This window comes from Mandrillus leucophaeus, unplaced genomic scaffold (genome assembly GCF_000951045.1).
Source record: "Mandrillus leucophaeus isolate KB7577 unplaced genomic scaffold, Mleu.le_1.0 Scaffold1002, whole genome shotgun sequence".
NCBI classification, from domain to species: Eukaryota; Metazoa; Chordata; class Mammalia; order Primates; family Cercopithecidae; genus Mandrillus; species Mandrillus leucophaeus.
Genome location: NW_012098122.1, coordinates 272,524 through 289,922, shown reverse-complemented (window position 1 = coordinate 289,922; position 17,399 = coordinate 272,524). Strand labels below are relative to the sequence as shown.

The following is a 17,399-nucleotide window of genomic DNA, read 5'->3' as shown; positions in this document are numbered from 1 at the left end:
ATTAAATAAAAATAGTGCTAATAGTGTATCAGAGTTATCACCATAGATGTGCCTGGCCACCCTGAGCCCATGTGGCCAACGTCAGTAATTCCACTCTGGACACAAACACTGTTGGCTTTGGATGGAAATGCGGGACGCTCACAGCACTCCCAGGACGTACTGTTTTTCAGCCTTATTTATGTTCTCTCTTCACCCTTCAGCCTAAAAAATTACAACAGTGCCACTTACCCACCTTAATGGGAATCTGCACGAAAGGCCATTTCTCCAGTTTCTCTCTCTCAAAAGCAAAGGAAAACTTCCCAATATTAATATGTAGCAAAAAGAGGGAGAAGAAAAAGCCTATTTGGTCCGCCCTCCTGGCTGTTGCTACCTTGCAGCTTATGACATACACATAGAGGGAGGTCTGATGAAGTGAACGAGGCAGCCAGAGAGCTACTCCATTCCCGTGGAAACCAGGAGTCCCTTGGTGCAGACAGCTCTTCCTACTTTCCCGTGCAGTTCTTTTGTGTGACTTTGAGGGGCTCGTGAATGATTTCTAAATGTGTGCCTGCTGAGGCGAGCCGCACAGGGAGGGAGGAACCCAGCCGAGCCGTGCCAGAGGAAGCCAACAGGATCCTAGCAGTGCGGGAGCTGGCTCGGCTCTTGCATGCAGTTTTTGAAGTCAGCAAAACAGAAACCAAATTACTATCATATTATGCTGGTGGAAGATCAAGAAGAGGGGATTCTACACCAGTTTCATTACTGTGAGAGATACACTTGTTATTCTGTGACTCACTGCATCTCATGTGTGGACCCTGAAGACAAATGTAAGTTCTCGTGCCGCTATATTTTATTGCTATGTAATTTTCTTTCCGGTTTGAAATCATGCTTGGCCAACATGTAATCATTTCAATGAGAATTTCTAGTGAGCAAAGTTGTCTGCTAATCTTTACTTAAGACTTTTTTTGTTTTCCTTTTATTAGCTAAGCAACATTGTGGGAGCTGAAATTCCTGACGGCAGCTGTGGCAATTCAGCCTAAGAATGGCTGAGAACTGTAACCCAAAGTACATCCAATTACTATGGTATTAACACTGGATGTATTTTTAATTGACTTTCTTAATGTAGAATGTGTACATCCCCACTGTTTCTGATTGCATGCTATTTTAATAATACTGTGGCTAAACTAGTACTATCGGCATAACCAACAAAATGAGATATAAACAAGAGTCCCAGTAGTTATAAAACTTTTCTTCTTTGTCCAGGACATTTATCTCCCCAAATGCTCAAAAACACCTGCAACCAACCTCTATGCTAAAAGTTCATTCTGCTTTTTTGTCCTCGCTTTGCCGAGAAAATAATAAAATCAAACCGTGGACTCTCCTAAAATTGTGAATGAAGAAAACTTAGAGCCACCACAGTTCGGTTCTTTATCATTGTAATAATTGTAATAATGGAAGACAAAAATCCAGCCCCGGGAGACCAGCATGTACACCAGTCTCAGTGTTACAGAGCATGGGGACATCAAGGTGAATGGTGAGCAGAGGCTATAACGTGTTAGTCCTTCCACACCTCATCTGCTACAAGTTCTGGCTTAGACATGGATATTCTTTGTGAAGAAAATACTTCTTTGAGCTCAACTACGAACTCCTTAATGCAATTAAATGAAGACACCAGGCTCTACAGTAATGACTTTAACTCCGGAGAAGCTAACACTTCAGATGCATTTAACTGGACAGTCGACTCTGAAAATCGAACCAACCTTTCCTGTGAAGGGTGCCTCTCACCATCGTGTCTCTCCTTACTTCATCTCCAGGAAAAAAACTGGTCTGCTTTATTGACAGCTGTAGTGATTATTCTAACCATTGCTGGAAACATACTCGTCATCATGGCAGTGTCCCTAGAGAAAAAGCTGCAGAATGCCACCAACTATTTCCTGATGTCACTTGCCATAGCTGATATGCTGCTGGGTTTCCTTGTCATGCCCGTGTCCATGTTAACCATCCTGTATGGTGAGTGGCATTAGTTTCCCAGCTGTACTCGCACTGGTAATAAAGAGCATGTGCATGCCATCAGCAGATGAGATGGGGCTCAGGAGGCAAACAAATGATAAATAGAAGGCTTTATTTATAGACTAGGGTCTACTATGTTACTTATATTTTACTCTTAAAATGGGATTTCACATAAAAATCAGACAGTCTATGACCTGTGATCATTGGAGAGTTTCGTGCTTTAAAACATGTACATCCTGTGTAAAAATGATCATTGGAAAGTTTTGTGCTTTAAAACCTGTACATTTAATGTAGACATTTTTATAAATTACCCCGATGCAGTCATAAACCAGTAACTTACCCGTCATTCTGAATCTACTTGATTTTTGCTCCTTTATTTTCCCAACCAATATTCCAGCCTTCAGGACAGAACAGTTTCATCTTTGTCACACAGTTTTCGGCACTTCTAATGGAGTGATAAAGCCTTCCCAATTACCTTGAACATTTGCAGGGAGGACATTAGTGGTGCAGTAGGTTTTATGTTAAAATATGCAGAGTCTCCATTAGAATAAATGAATTACTCCAGTTTTAATTGTTCCCTGCCCAGAGAAGCTAATTTGGAAACGTGCCTTTGAATTATATCCTCAACTCTTTAAAAATGCATATGCATACACTCCTCCCGTCTGGTTTGGAGGAGGGTGGGAAACAAATGGGAAGGGATTAATCTTGCTTTCTTCTCAACAGAGTTTGAAACAGTCAAACCTCTCAGCAAGGGACCAGAATGTGATATTCTTTCCAAATTATGAGTAATACAGCCAGATACCTCCTTAAAGGAGAGAGAGACTATTGTGACTGCTGACACAGGCACGAGCAGCAGTCACCCCAGAGCTTAGAGACAGGTTATGATAGCTATCTTTAAGGGGAAATTTTCTGGCCAAGTTTTAGGGGCTAAGATTTTTTAAAAAATCAACCCAGCCCTGGAGAGTCTGAAGAAGGAAGGCGGTAGGCAAGGGCCAGCAGGCGCCAGTTTGCACAAAGCTGGTAATTCTCATTGCAAGTCCAGTCTTCGCTTGACCATTTAAATGCCACACCAGAATGATTTCATTAAATTTGCCTGTCCTTTCCCCGGCATCTTGGGGAAGATTCTCCCCCTTCCCAAACCCCCTCCCCTAGGGGGCAAACTCCAGAGGGGGTAGGAGGAGTGACAGAGCAGGAACCAAAACAGCAGCTGGAGGGTGGGGTGACCCCAGGCGTCACCCGCTTGGGGAGCAAGGGCGCCCCCTGGCGGCCGCCGCTCTGAGCGCAGCCTGTTCCCTCCGGAGCCCCGCCCCTCCCTGAGCTGCTCCTCCCGCCTCGCCCAGTCCACGGGGCGTGGGGCATGAGGCTTCTCCCACAAGGAAATGCCCCCTCCTTATCCCGCATCGGAAACACGGACTGAGGCCTGGGCTGCCTGCTTGCGGAGAAAACCCCTCCGAGGGCCATCTGTTTCGAACAGAGAGTGTGGTTTCCCCCATCAGGCGCTGCAAAGGAAAAGGCTTTCATTTCAGCTCAAGCTCTTTGCAAATAATCTAAGTGAATGGATGTAAATTAGGCTTGTACCTACGCTCTTTACTGGTCTAAGTATCTCCTGTGGCATTTTGGTAGAGAGTGTACGTTTGCGTTGGAGTTTGTTCAGCTTTGTGGGTCTGTAATAAGAAAAGTGGACTTTCAAATTTTCCTTCTCACATGCAGGCAGATCTAACTCCGCTGCTTATGCTGTGATCAAAACTAATTAAAGTTTATATAACTGCTTGATCTACCTCCAAAACACAAAACCAGGACACTTTGTTTATGTCCATAAGGCACACTCTAACCTTCCTCATACAGCAGGTGACCTGCAGTGTCTCTTACACTGGAATTGTCTGGGGAGCTTGGAAAAGGCTTTGCAAACGCGTTGACATTTGATGTCCACCTCAGCCCACCCCCCCGCAAGATGATTTAATTGGGCTGGATTTGGCACAGGCATCAGGACCTTCTCTAAAGCTCTCCAGCTGATTCTGATGTGCAGCCAGGATTGAGAGCCACCACCCTAAAGCAGCTGTTCACATAGCGTGGTCCCTGGACCAGCAGCATCCGCATCACCCTGGAGCTTGCTAATTCAAATGCAAATTCTACAGCCTGCTCCAGACTAACTGCATCAGAACCTCTGGAGGGAGGTCCAGCAGTAAGAGGCGTGGCAGAGTCTGATGCTCACTAAAGTTTGAGAAATGCTTCCCTAAAACAAAGCTCAGAGCAAGGACACCTTCCTTTATTTTTCTTCACCCTTGTCTTCACCTCTCCCTACAGATACCCTAAATTTGAGTTTGGCACCCAAAGCATTATTAGATCATTATTTTTCATTTTTACAAATAGACATATTCACAATCTGAATTTTTAATCATTTAGTCATTTGCACCAATGCAATTTATTGCCATCACTGTATGGGACTGGATGGTTATAATAATGACTAAGAGGTGAGATTAACCTCAGGGAAATACAATCCAGAGAATCTGTGACTAAATCCTGACAGTACAGGGTGAGAGGTGCTCCAGAAGAAGAGCCAAAACACAACTTTTGACATAAGCCATTAAGAAAAGTTTTGCCAGGTGTAAGGGGGAAGAAAGAGAACCCCCAAATAGAGACAATCTGAGTTTCCATGCCACACTCACATAACTCCACACGCTAGAAATTTTCAAACCCTGCATTCATCAGCCAGTGCTAGCTTATCATATTTAAGCACAGTTGCCAGTGGGCTTCTTTTTTCAAATACTAAAAATATATTGTGTTGTCCTTTGCCATCACCTGTGCCTGTCCCAGAGCTGGAAATTGTCCTAGGGTAGGGATCCGCATGCTCCAGGAGGCACAAGGTTGCTCACTGACACCAACCTTCTGCCTCGTAGGGTACCGGTGGCCTCTGCCCAGCAAGCTTTGCGCGGTCTGGATTTACCTAGACGTGCTCTTCTCTACGGCCTCCATCATGCACCTCTGCGCCATCTCGCTGGACCGCTACGTCGCCATCCAGAATCCCATCCACCACAGCCGCTTCAACTCCAGAACTAAGGCATTTCTGAAAATCATTGCTGTTTGGACCATATCAGTAGGTAAGTGGGAACATATTTCAGAGTCTCATTTGAAATGACAGTTCGTGCTTTCTGAAAAGACTTGTTCCATTTTGTTGTACTGAAACCTGACATCCTCAATCTACTGTTTTGGGTAGTACAAGATACGTTACAACATCGTAATTATCAGATTCGCTTCAGGAAAGAAAAATCTGTTTATGTCACTGGCTGACAACATCAATTTGTATTGCTTTGCACAGGCAAGACTATAAACAGTAGAGCCAAAAAAAAAATCAGAAATAACTGTGTTTTCCCTATTTCTTACTTTCAAATCCACGTCTCTAATTATTGGGTTTCCCAAAGACCTCAACTGGACTTACGGTCAACGTAAAGATGCAGACCACTGTGTTAGAGAACATAAAGTCTCTGGGCTCTAGAGAAAGGTACCATGTGCTGAAGCTTGGAGGGGAAAGGTGGGCCAGAGGAAAGTGCCAGGATTTGCTTTGGGGCAAGGCTGCTTCTCAGTCTGCCCCGGTGTCCTTAATGACCTTCCTCCTTTTATGATACCACACACCAAAGGATTTCAACCCGCTTCTGTTAAGTTGATCACATACATTCATCTGTTGCCAGTATTGATCTTCTGTCACACACCTAACAGTGAGAAAAGCCAAGGGAAGGGAAGCTAAGGGGGCAGGTCTCAGGCAGTGAAGTGCATTGTATCTGTCAACCTTGGCGGCTTGGTTGGTAACCAACGATTCTCTGACATTCATTTTAAAATCCAAAAGCCTGTCAGGCAGGAGTGTTGCACCTGCTTATGGCCACGCTGGTGCCAGCATCTGCTAATATGAGAGACTATGAGATTCCACCGCTTGAAATCAAGGGCTTGAGTGAGCTTATCCACAGCATTGGATAATAGTACCAATAATAAGAGCCAACACAATGATACAATATCTTGTGTTTTTTAGTTCCCATTGTTTACTTTGCTGCTAGCAATAGGAACTATTATGCAATTTGAAGAGCAGGTAGCTCCATCTTATAGAAGAGGAAAAACTGGGATTCAAAAAGCAAAATGAGCCGTCCAAAGCCCCACAGCCAGTAAGCAGCACAATGAGAATTCTGTTGAATTCTGATGGGAACATCTGATGGAAACACTAACAAATCACACTTGTGTCGCTTTCAAATGTTTAAAAAGTCTTACCTACATTCTGTTTTAAATTTCCCATTACAGTTTGAGACAGAAGAGTCTGTGGTGCTTATTTGATAAATGAGGGAACCAGAGTACAGAGGTATTGTGGTTTATTGGGTCATATCTCCAACTTGCAGCAAGACTAGGACCCTAAACTTCCAGCACCAAGCCCTGTTCTTTCTGCACCGTCCTTAGGAAACAGTTTTTGCTCCTAGAAAATGCTTGTAGTTTCTGGGACTGTGCAAGTTGCACTCATTCTACTAGGAGCAAGAAAGTGAAGGGCCAGTAACCACTCATTCCCAGTTACACATAAAATACTCCTGGGGAACATTCTGATTTAATGGCCTAGGGTGAGGCCAGGTGATTCTAAGGAGCAGTCAGAGTTGAAGACCACTGAGACAGGTTTTCAGGGTGGTCAGTGTGATAAGTAGGAGAATCAAGAATATAATGCAAAGGGAGCAAATGAAGCTATTTATTTTTACCCTGATACACTGTCCATAGTCTTACCCTAATATACTGTGCCACTGGTGAGACAAATGCTGAGAAGGTCAACCATCTTTTTCTCAGCCACACTGACTCCCCCATCTCATTCAAGCTTCATGATAACAATAGTAACAGTTTCTGAGCACTGAGTACAGACCCAGTAGTATACAAAACCCCTTAAAGAAAATCAGCTGCAGAGAACTCAGTTGCACAGGATGATATTGCTTATAATCAGGAGTCAATATGGGTCAATCGGAGTCCAAAGCCCATGCTCTTTCCACTGCCCAAAAGATAGCCAGAAAGAGCCAGAGGCAGACTATCACCACAGGAGGCAGGCAGGCTGGAATGGCTGTGGTGGTGCTGGGCAAGGATCATTCATCCATCCATTTGACCAGTCTTTGAGACGGAGTTTCACTCTTGTTGCCCAGGCTGGAGTGCAATGGCACTATCTCAGCTCACCACAACCTCCGCCTCTGAGGTTCAAGCGATTCTGCCTCAGCCTCCTGAGTAGCTGGGATTACAGGCATGTGCCACCACACTCAGCTAATTTTGCATTTTTAGTAGAGATAAAGTTTCTCCATGTTGGTCAGGCTAGTCTCAAACTCCTGACCTCAGGTGATCCACCCACCTTGGCCTCCCAAAGTACTGGGATTACTGAGCCCACATTTGGCCAGTCTTGTAATGTACATCTATTATGTGCTTGGCAACGCATAGACCAAGATGAAGAAGATATGCATTCAAAGATCTCTCACAGTAAGGTAGGAGAAGACAATTGATTCTTTTATCATTAAATGTCCCACTTTATATCTAGTGATGCTTCTTGACTTAATATCTATTTGATCTTAGTATAGTTAATTTTCTTTTGATTATCATTTTTGGATATATCTTATTTCATCCTATTACTTTCAAACCTTTTGTGACTTTAAAGTGTTAGCCTATAAACAGCATATAAAGTTTTGTTTTTAACCCAATCTTCGTCTTTTAGTTGGAGTATTTAGTCCTTTTACATATAATGTTAACTCATATTTGGGTTTAAATCTGTTATCTTACAATTTGCTTTCTATTTTCTTTTTTTTGTTCTATATTCTAGTTTCTTTTCATTCTTACCTTCTTTTGGACTAATCAAGAATTGTCAATCCATCATTCCCCTTTATGAGCTTTCATCCATTGTTTTAAATTACGTTAATGATTACAACATTCCTTATTGACCTTCGAGTCTAAAACAAATTATTACTTGTAACACTTCTTGGTTAGTGCAAAAACTTTAGAACCTTTTAACTCCATCTATCCCTGTTGTCTTTTAGGTTTTTCCCTGTTTACTAAATGTCTTTTTTTAAAACCCGTAAGACATCATTATAGCTATTCTATTCAGTGTTTCTCACATATTAACCCCTGTTGCTGTTTATTGTTTTCTTCACTTTCGTGATTTTGCCTGGGTTCCTCATTCCTGAAGAATTTCCTCTAGAATATCATGTAGTTTTTTCTGTTTTTCTTATCCTAGGCACCTTTATTTTGCTTTCATTTCAAACACATTTTCGCTCAGTATAGAATTCTAGGTTGACAGTCATCTTTTTTTCAGCACTTCATAGGTGGCAAATCCAACATTTCAGGCTTATATTTTTTGTTTATAAGAACCCAGCTGTCAGTCTTATTGTTATTCCTTCAGAAGCATTGCCTTGTGCCACACCCTGCTGTTTCAGAATATTCACTCTCTATTTTAGCAGCTTTACCATGATGTACTTAATTGTGAATTAGTTTCTGTTTTTATCCTGCATGGTGTATATATTGATTCTTAAACTTGTGACTTTGGCCACTTTGAGAAAACACTTGGCCATCATCTTTTCAAATATTGCTTCTGCTGCATTCTCTCTCTTCCTCATGTCTGGGACTCCAATTTCATGTATGCTAAACCTTTTACCCAAGTTCTTTATAACTCAAACACTTCTACTTTTTTTTTTCTTTTTTCTCCAACTTTTAAGTTCAGGGGTACATGTGCAGGATTTTGTTACATAGGTAAACATGTGCCATGGTGGTTTGCTGCACAGATCATCCCATTACCCAAGTGTTAAGCCCAGCCTCCAATAGCTATTCTTCCTGATGCTAACTTTCCCACCTCCCTGCCACCCCAACTGGCCCCAGTGTATGTTGATCCCCACCATGTGTCCATGTGTTCTCATCATTCAGCTCCCACATATTAGTAAAAACATGCAGTGTTAAACACTTCCACATTTTCTACATTTTTCTTCTCTTATTTCTTTAGATAGTTTTACTGACTTTTCTTCTTCTGTTTCTAGTCCTCTCATCAGCTACTTCTAATCTGCTTAAGACCCATCTGTTTTCTTAATTTTAATTCCTACACTTTTAGTTCTAGATTTTTTCATTTAATCCTTTATAGATTCCAGGTTTTTAGAATAACTCTTCATGTTTTCATCTATTTTCTTAAATATTAATCACAAATATCTGGATATCTATTTTCTGGGTTGTGGGATGACCTAGGGACTTCTCTTTTCTGAGTTGTGGGTTTTTTTTCTTCATTCTGTCTGTTGGTATGTCTGGTAATTTTTTAAAATTGAGTACTGTGTATGCCTGGTAATTCTTTTTAATTGAATACTGGACACTGGAATAAAATGTTTGGATGCTTTGTTGATACTGTCTTTCTCAGAGTGGAGTCTTTTAGCATTAGCAGCAGTTAAAGTAAGCACAGGTCCCCTTAATCCAATAAGGGATTGAGTTTATTTAAGGCAAGGTTCTTATAAAAACCAGTCTATTTCCAGTTTGCCTTTACACCTAGGATGTATTTTTTCATGATCCCAGATGAAAGCCTGACGTGTTCTCCATTTTGAGGCGCCCTGAACTTCAAGTTTTATATCCTCAACATCGTAAGACTACGGCTAACTCTCTTTAGCTATTCGGTCTCTCAATCTGTTCGATTAACAAACTGGCAAGTGCCTGAGTAGAAAGGTAGCTCATAGTGTTATCTCGCTTTCTTGCTCTTCCCTTCACTCCACAATCTTAACTTCTTAACATCCTGGCTACCTTGGTACCCTCTCACCAACTGCTTTTCATCTCCCTGATCCCAAGGACAGGTTTGGGACCTCGAATTCTGCTTTATGTGGTACTAATATTACTCCACCTTTTTTGTTTGACTCTCCCCAAGCTATTTTCTCATCTTTTCATTTTTAATGTGTTTTTTGTAGCTTTGCTTTATGTGCATTTTCACAAGTAACATAGGGACAGATTTATTTTTAACAAAATCTGTGAGTCTTTGCCTTTTTAATACTGAAATTTGACCTGCCCACATTTGTGACAATCAACACCAGTTTTAGCCCTTCCATCTTATATTCGTATTTTAATAGCTCATTTTTTAAATGAACTATTTCATTCACTGACTTGTACAATGTCTCCATTTCCTTCTCCATCCCAGTTAGTTTGAATTGTTATGGGCCTCTTCCATTGCTCTCATGATTACAGTCCCATTGCAAATCATCACGTTATTTCTATTAATATATCTAAAGTAAATAATCTCATTAAGTTATTTCCTCATTACCCTGAGTCCCAAGTCACAGGTTTTCCAATAATTTCTAAATAACCTAGTGGCAGAGCAGATCTTTTAAAGCAAGTCAAAAAATGCAGAAGCCATAAAGAAAAATATATAAACAGTTATGTAAGTTTGATGTGGCAAAAATCAGTGTAAGCAAAGTATTTCAATGTATATGATCGGCAGACCAAGGATTAATAACCTTAAGATACAAATAGCAACAGATTGAAAAAGAGGAAAAGGAAACAATCTAACAACAAGAGAATAAGCAAACTAAAATTTCAGGCAATTCACAGAAACATAACATGAAATGGACAATAAAACTTATTAAACATGTTGAGCCTCTTTAACAGTCATGGCAATATAATCTGAAACAATGCAGTAACATGTTTCACTTATCCAACTGGCAAAATGAAGTTAGTGAAAACAGCCAGCACTGCCCTGAATATGGTACCACATGCGCTCTCTCAAAACCCTGCTTGTGGAAATGTGAATTATTTATTCTTGGACTATCTAGCAAAAGCTATTCAAACTTGACCTACCAGTTCCACTTGAGAGAATCTATTCTATGGAAAAACAAGAGTACATGTAATGATCTTTAATGCAGCAATTTCCTCAGAATGGAAGAAATGGAAAGGCTGGATTATGTTGAGATACATCACTTTTCTCTAAATTGCAGAATATTTAGATCATCTTAAAAATACTGAGACTACAGTTGTTTCCATTTATCCAGTTTCCCTTTCCATGGTTTTATTTACCCAGTTAACCACACTCTGAAACTGTTAAGTGGAAAATTCAAGAAATAGACAATTTGAAAGTTTTAAATTGCCCTGCATACCAAGTAGAGGGATAAACTCTCCCACCATCCTGCCTCATATTACCCAGAATGTGAATGTTCCCTTTGTCCAGCATATCCACACTGCAGATGCTATCCACCTGTGAGTCACTTGGTAGCCATCTCAGTTATCAGACCAACTGCCATGACATCATAGTGCTTGAAGTCATCTTTATTTTACTCAATCATTTACTAATACTTTAATTCTTACTGCTAAGCTCTTACTGTGCCTTATTTATAAATTAACCTTTATCATAGGTATGCATGTGCAGGAAAAAAGTCTATATAAAGTTTAGTATCCTTGGTTTTGGGCATCTACTGGGGGTCTTGGAATGTATGGCCCTCAGATAAGGGGGACCACTGTATTTGATATTTAAGTGAAGGAATGTTCATGATATTAAATGCAAGCAGCAAGTTTTGGGGTGGCATGCATGGTGTGAGCTCATTCTGGTAAACTAATAATATAGGATAATATGTGAGAATATAGATATATGTATATAGACACACACAAATACACACACAAGTGCTGAGAATCTGTCAAAAGATTTCACACTTATCAAGATGATTAAATTAGAAAGAATGGTAGGATTGTCATCTTTTTCCTCATGAATTTCTATATAGTTTTGTGTTTGTTTTTTTTTTTTCTTAAGACAGAGTCTTGGTCTGTCGCCCAGGCTGGAGTACAGTGGTGCGACCTCGGCTCACTGCAAGCTCTGCCTTCTGGGTTCACTCCATTCTCCTGGCTCAGCCTCCTGAGTAACTGGGACTACAGGCAGGCGCCCACCACCATGCCCAGCTAATTTTTTTCGTTTTAAGTAGAGACGAGGTTTCACCGTGTTAGCCAGGATGGTCTCAAATCTCCTGACTTTGTGATCCACCTGCCTCGGCCTCCCAAAGTGCTGGGATTACAGGCCAGAGGCACTGCACCCAGCCTGTCACAAATATTTTTATTCCAAAGTGTTTCAGATGATCCAGAATGCAGCTGTTATACCTGCATCACTGGTCAAAGACAGCTTCTTGGATGAGGCGGCCTACTTTCAAAGTTAGCAAGGATCTGACACATTTTCACCGTGGTAACCACATCATAGATTAGTCAGGTTTTCCTGCACTCAGTACTCCTGAAATGTACTGCTGCTTTTCCCTTGCTCACCATTATCAGTGTGGTCACTTCACTGCCTGCCAAGGATTCCATCTAATTCTGAGGAAAAGGAACATCATCGCAAATCAATTGTGTTTTCTGTGTGGGAGCTTCTGACTAAAGCAGCAATGACAGGAGATTGAAGCATTGGATTAAGAATAATCCTAGGGGGTGGGGAGGGAGGGATCCTGGTGTTCTCTATGGGTTTCATTTTCCCTTCATAAACCTACCTCCCATGATCAGCAGTAACTGTGACTTCACCGCAACCTATAAAACGAGCAAACCCTTTCCTCAGGATGGTTTCCTTTCTCATAATGGACGCTTCATGATGTATCCTTTTTCCATATGCCAATGCCATGAGAAGAGAAAATAGAAGCTACTTTATTTCCTGTCTGTAGCAAAGATGTATTTCAGAAAAAGTGAAAATGACTATTTTCACATTGTCATATTCTGACAGGCAACCAAAGATACCACTTTAAATTCCTTTTCCAGACATTATTTCATTTCAGAAATATATTTGCAGTTTATGGGGTAATTTTGAAGTACCGTCGGTCTAAATAGATTTTTTTTCCCTCAAGGATAAACATGACCATGTATTTTCTGCATTATTACTTTTGTAATGGGAGGAAAGGCAAGCTGTGTTACATTTATTTGGGGCCATTCCCCTCAAGCTGTGACACCTTACATCGAATCTTAACCTGAAGGCTGAGGTCACCGGACCTAACCTCTTGCCTTCATGCAGCTCAAATCCTACCTTCCTAGACAGTGCAGATGTTTCAGGAATCTTTGAAGGACAGTGAAAATAAGCTCTCATTGTAGTTTTGTGTTGATTTAGTATATGGGGGTTTTAGCATCGTTTCCAGTTTATTCATGTTTAACATCGTTTCATGTTACGTTTATGTTTTGTTTTCTGTGATTGGCTGTCCATGGTTTTTACTGTAGGACTTAGGGAATATAAGCAAAATGTCTGGAGCCACACTATCTGGATGTGAATCCTGGCTCTGTTCCTCCTAAACTGTGTGGCCTTGGGCAAGTTACTTCACTTGTGTCTCGGGTTCCTGGTGATAAAATGGTGATGGTAACAGTACCTATATTATGGTCTGTTTGCATGATGGATCTCTCTTGGATTCTATTTCATATGCTAATGCCGTGTGAGAAAAGATAATAGATGCCGATTTATTTTGTCTTTATGAGGTTATTTTAAAGATTGAGTAAATGTAATGCTTGTCATATAAGGGTTAAGTTTTCAGTATAATTTGAACTCTTGTCTATAAAGTTCTTGGCCTTTTCCTAATTGGTAAATTAAGCGCTTTGTGTTATCACAGCTTTCTTGTATATTCCCAGTTTGTCACTTGTCACTTGACATTGTTTTTTTCCCACATGGATTTATGGAGTCTCATTTATAAATGTTCCTTTCTCTTATAGCTTCTGAATTTTGAATCATTGCTACAAAAGCCTTTTTCACTACAAAGTTAAATGTTTTCTCCCATTACTTTTATGGTTTTGTTTTATAAATTTAAGTCTTTAAACCATTTAGAAATTAACCTGTGATCTAATTTTATCTTTTTCTGCATGGCCACCTACTGTCCCCGCATCATTTGTTTCCCCATTGATTTCATATACCACCTTTGTCATCTACTGCATTCCATGTGTATTTAGGTATGTTTATTGACTGTTTCTACTGATCTGTCTACTCATTCACCAGAGCATACTTTTAATTAAGGATTTTTTTTATTGTCTGATTTATTAGTTTCTCATTTTTAAACTTCCCTGATCATTTTCATTTGCTTATGGGTTTCAAAACTCAACCTCTAATTTCCCAAAAACTACTATACTTGGAATTGCATGTAACTTTATATATCTATTTTCTAGACCTTTTGGCTGGCATACTTTTTGCACTTTTTTGGTCTTATTTTTTATTTCTTTTTTATGAGCAACCTCAAGTTCTATATGGAATGAAGTGAATGTATATAAGCAAATGTAACAACATAAAATCTAAGCACTTAGGTTGAAAAAATAGCATGCTCATTTAGGTCCAAGAGGAATGACAGTGAAATATGTTTTCCCATGATGCCATATCTTCTGGGAAAAAAAAATTCTTGAAAAAATTAATCAACTGAGGAAACCAGACTCAAAACCAGATGGTGTTCTGTCAGCCTTTACACTGGAGGACATTCCCAGCCCCACAGCCTGAAACAAACGATCTGAAGAATCCACTTGAGATTGTCTCTCCTGGGACCCTCCAGGTTTATGCCCAACTCCTTTACACAGAGATTCGTCAGAGACTATTCAGGCAACCAGGACAGAAAGGGCTTTGGGTTACCTGTCCTCGCTTCCACTGCTGGGAGATCATGTTGTAAGTTAGCATCTACCAGAATACAAACGGAAACTTGAATTCGTCCAAGTCTCCTTTGGTTTCTCTGTCTTCTCACTTTCTCTCCTGAGGGGAAGAAGTGAAATTGCCTCCATTTGTTGTACCTTTATTTTTGCCCCTGCCATGCTTCGTTACACTCCCCAGAGGTCCAGGAAGAGATCCAGGCACTGCCGCAGCCTGCAGCTGAGTGGCTTGGCATTCAGGAACAGAGATGTTCACAGCCATGTTGAGAGAAAGTGCTGCTGTCTCTAGAGTATGGCAGTGCTGGAGAGCTGTCAAGTGTCAAGTGGCCATCTATGCCTGTCACTACCCTGAAACAAAGGATTTGCAGGGCCACCACTTGGGCCACCCGTTCTCTTGTCCCTGAGTGCAGTGACCCTTCCTCTCCTCTGCCCACAGATGCAGGAGAATTTAGGGACATCTCCTTGCCTGGCCAGTTGTCTCATACTTAGAAGTACAATATGGTAAAATATCACAAAAACCTCTGCTCTTGAAAGACATGTCCTTGGCTGTCCTTCAGGACATTAGCCCATGGGTAAGAAGTCATTTAATGACCCAGGCAGCTGAAAGCCTGCCAGAGTGGCAGCTGACTTCTCTCTGCATGGCAGACTTCAACTACAGCTTTGGGAAAACACGCTCAATAAAACAGCAGTTAGCACAGCGTAGACACTCCATAGCCACTGGAAACTGGTGCGAATAATTAAGAAACGATCAGATCATAAGAAAGAAAGAAGTGCCTTTTTTTTTTTTTGAGATGAAGTCTCACTCTGTCACCCAGGCTGGAGAGCAGTGGTGCCATCTTGGCTCACTGTAACCTCCGCCTCCCAGGATCAAGTGATTCTCCTGCCTCAGCCTCCTGAGTAGCTGGGATTACAGGCACCCGCCACCACACCCAGCTAATTTTTGTATTTTTATTGGAGACGGGATTTCACCATGTTGGTCAGGCTAGTCTCAATCTTCTGACCTCAAAAAGTGCAAGGATTATAGGCATGAGCCACCATGCCCGGCCAGAAGTGCTTTATTCTTTGTTAGTCTGTTGATTTGGCCTGGCTTATGGACTACGAATTTATTTATTCATTTGCTAAATATTCTTTCTAAGAGGAAGAGAAGGGACAGGGGATTTGTGTTGCTTCTGGCTATTTAAAGCAGAGGAACAACATCTGCATGCTGCCCCTTCATGCCCACTCCCTGCCCTTGGGCTGCGTCAGGAGCCTGTATGCTCTGGAGGCTTCCACTCTCTCCAGATAAGTCTTTTCTGGGCTAAAAGATAGGAATCGTCACCATGCGAGGAGCTAAGGTGGATCCTCCAATCAGTTTATTATCACCAGCATCCTCTGTGTCCTAGTATCCTACTCCTTCATTGGCCTAACCAAATCCCAACCTGGATGGCTCTGACAAACCAGCCTTTACTGTTGCTATACTCAAGTAACTCAGACCTGCTGGAGAAAATTCCACTCCATGAATTGGGCACACACCTATCTGTGGTTTTCAATCTCAGCTAGAACCTCTTCTTCATTGCTATCAGTCCTGAATTTGTTCTTGGATTTTTTTTCTTTTCGATACAGGGTCTTACCTGTCACCTAGGCTGGAGTGCAGGGGTGTGAGTATGGTTTCCTGCAGCCTCAGTCTCCCATGCTCAAGTGATACTCCCATCTCAGCCTTCCCAGTAGCTGGGAATATAGGTGCACATCACCACAACTGGCTAATTTTTGTATTTATTGTAGAGATGGGCTTTCAATGTGTTGCCCAGGCTGATCTTGAACTCCTGGGCTCAAGCAATCTTCCCACCTCAGTCTCTCAAAGTGCTGGGATTACAGGCATGAGCCACTGTGCCAGGTAGTGGATTTTTTTAGATTTTTCTACTTAGATCCTTTTTACAGCCTTTGATTGCCACTGTCTAAGGCAGATAACCATTTCCCATTCTTCCCCAAGAAAAGACCATCATGCACAATTGTTTTTTTCTACTCCCATCATCCAATTGTACCCCTGATCTTCTGCACTTCCTGTCTCTACCTCCTGTCCTTCCCAAGAATTTGATTCTCCATTTCTCTTCAATTTATGTTAATTTCCTCAAGATTTTACCCTTGCTTTTTCCATTTTGTCACCTCTCATTCATGTCTTAAAGCAACATTGTCTGCAGCCTCCTTCCCTTTTATTGTTCTTGTCAAGATCACCAAGGCCTTCTCCATTTCCAATTCAATCCAAAAGACTATTTCTATGTCAATAATTTATTCAGGTAATACACAAATACATTCTCAACATGACAGAATCAAACAGCTCAGGACTATAGAGAATAAAAATGAAGTTATCCTTCATCCCTCTCTGCCTCTCTGGATCAGCACCCACAGCTCTTGCATTAACCTTGAGCTATGCTGTTCCTCCCCAGCACAGAGCATAGGCAGGAGAGGAGCACTGCCAAGCAAAGCTCCCTCAGATTTCAGCCCTTGGAGAATGCCCCTAAATACCCATCCCTCTGTATATCCTTTGATCCTGCATTTCATGCCAATTCCTCAAAACCCTGCTAACATTTACTGCAGTTTCTTATATTTATTTTTGTCCTTTCTTCAAGTTCTGTTTCCCTCTAAACCAGATCCCATCTGCTCTCTTCCAGAAATTCTTCCATCATTTAAAAAATACTAATAAAATGACATTTTCTTTTTGGGAATTCTGTTTTTATTCTTTTGTATCATTAAACAGAATTTTAGGGGTGAGGTAGTATAAACCTGTGCTCAGATACTATCTTGGTCTACAAAAACAGAATCGTATGTGTATACATACACATATATGCACCCAATCATCT

The 17,399-nt window shown here is 41.2% G+C and overlaps 1 protein-coding gene across 2 annotated transcripts in view; it reads left to right on the top strand.

The window, feature by feature from the left end:
- The first annotated feature begins 403 nt into the window (after window positions 1-403).
- The window catches only part of HTR2A (5-hydroxytryptamine (serotonin) receptor 2A, G protein-coupled), a 73,547-nt gene continuing 56,551 nt past the window's right edge, over window positions 404-17,399 (top strand). Inside the window, exons 1-3 of one of the 2 annotated variants that reach the window (XM_011973622.1) lie at window positions 404-806; window positions 1,243-1,989; window positions 4,887-5,087. In XM_011973622.1, coding sequence (XP_011829012.1) covers window positions 1,578-1,989; window positions 4,887-5,087 — 613 coding nt within the window. In that variant the 5' untranslated portion in view covers window positions 404-806; window positions 1,243-1,577. The remainder of the gene's footprint in view (window positions 807-1,242; window positions 1,990-4,886; window positions 5,088-17,399) is intronic. The other variant, XM_011973631.1, reaches the window with a different exon arrangement.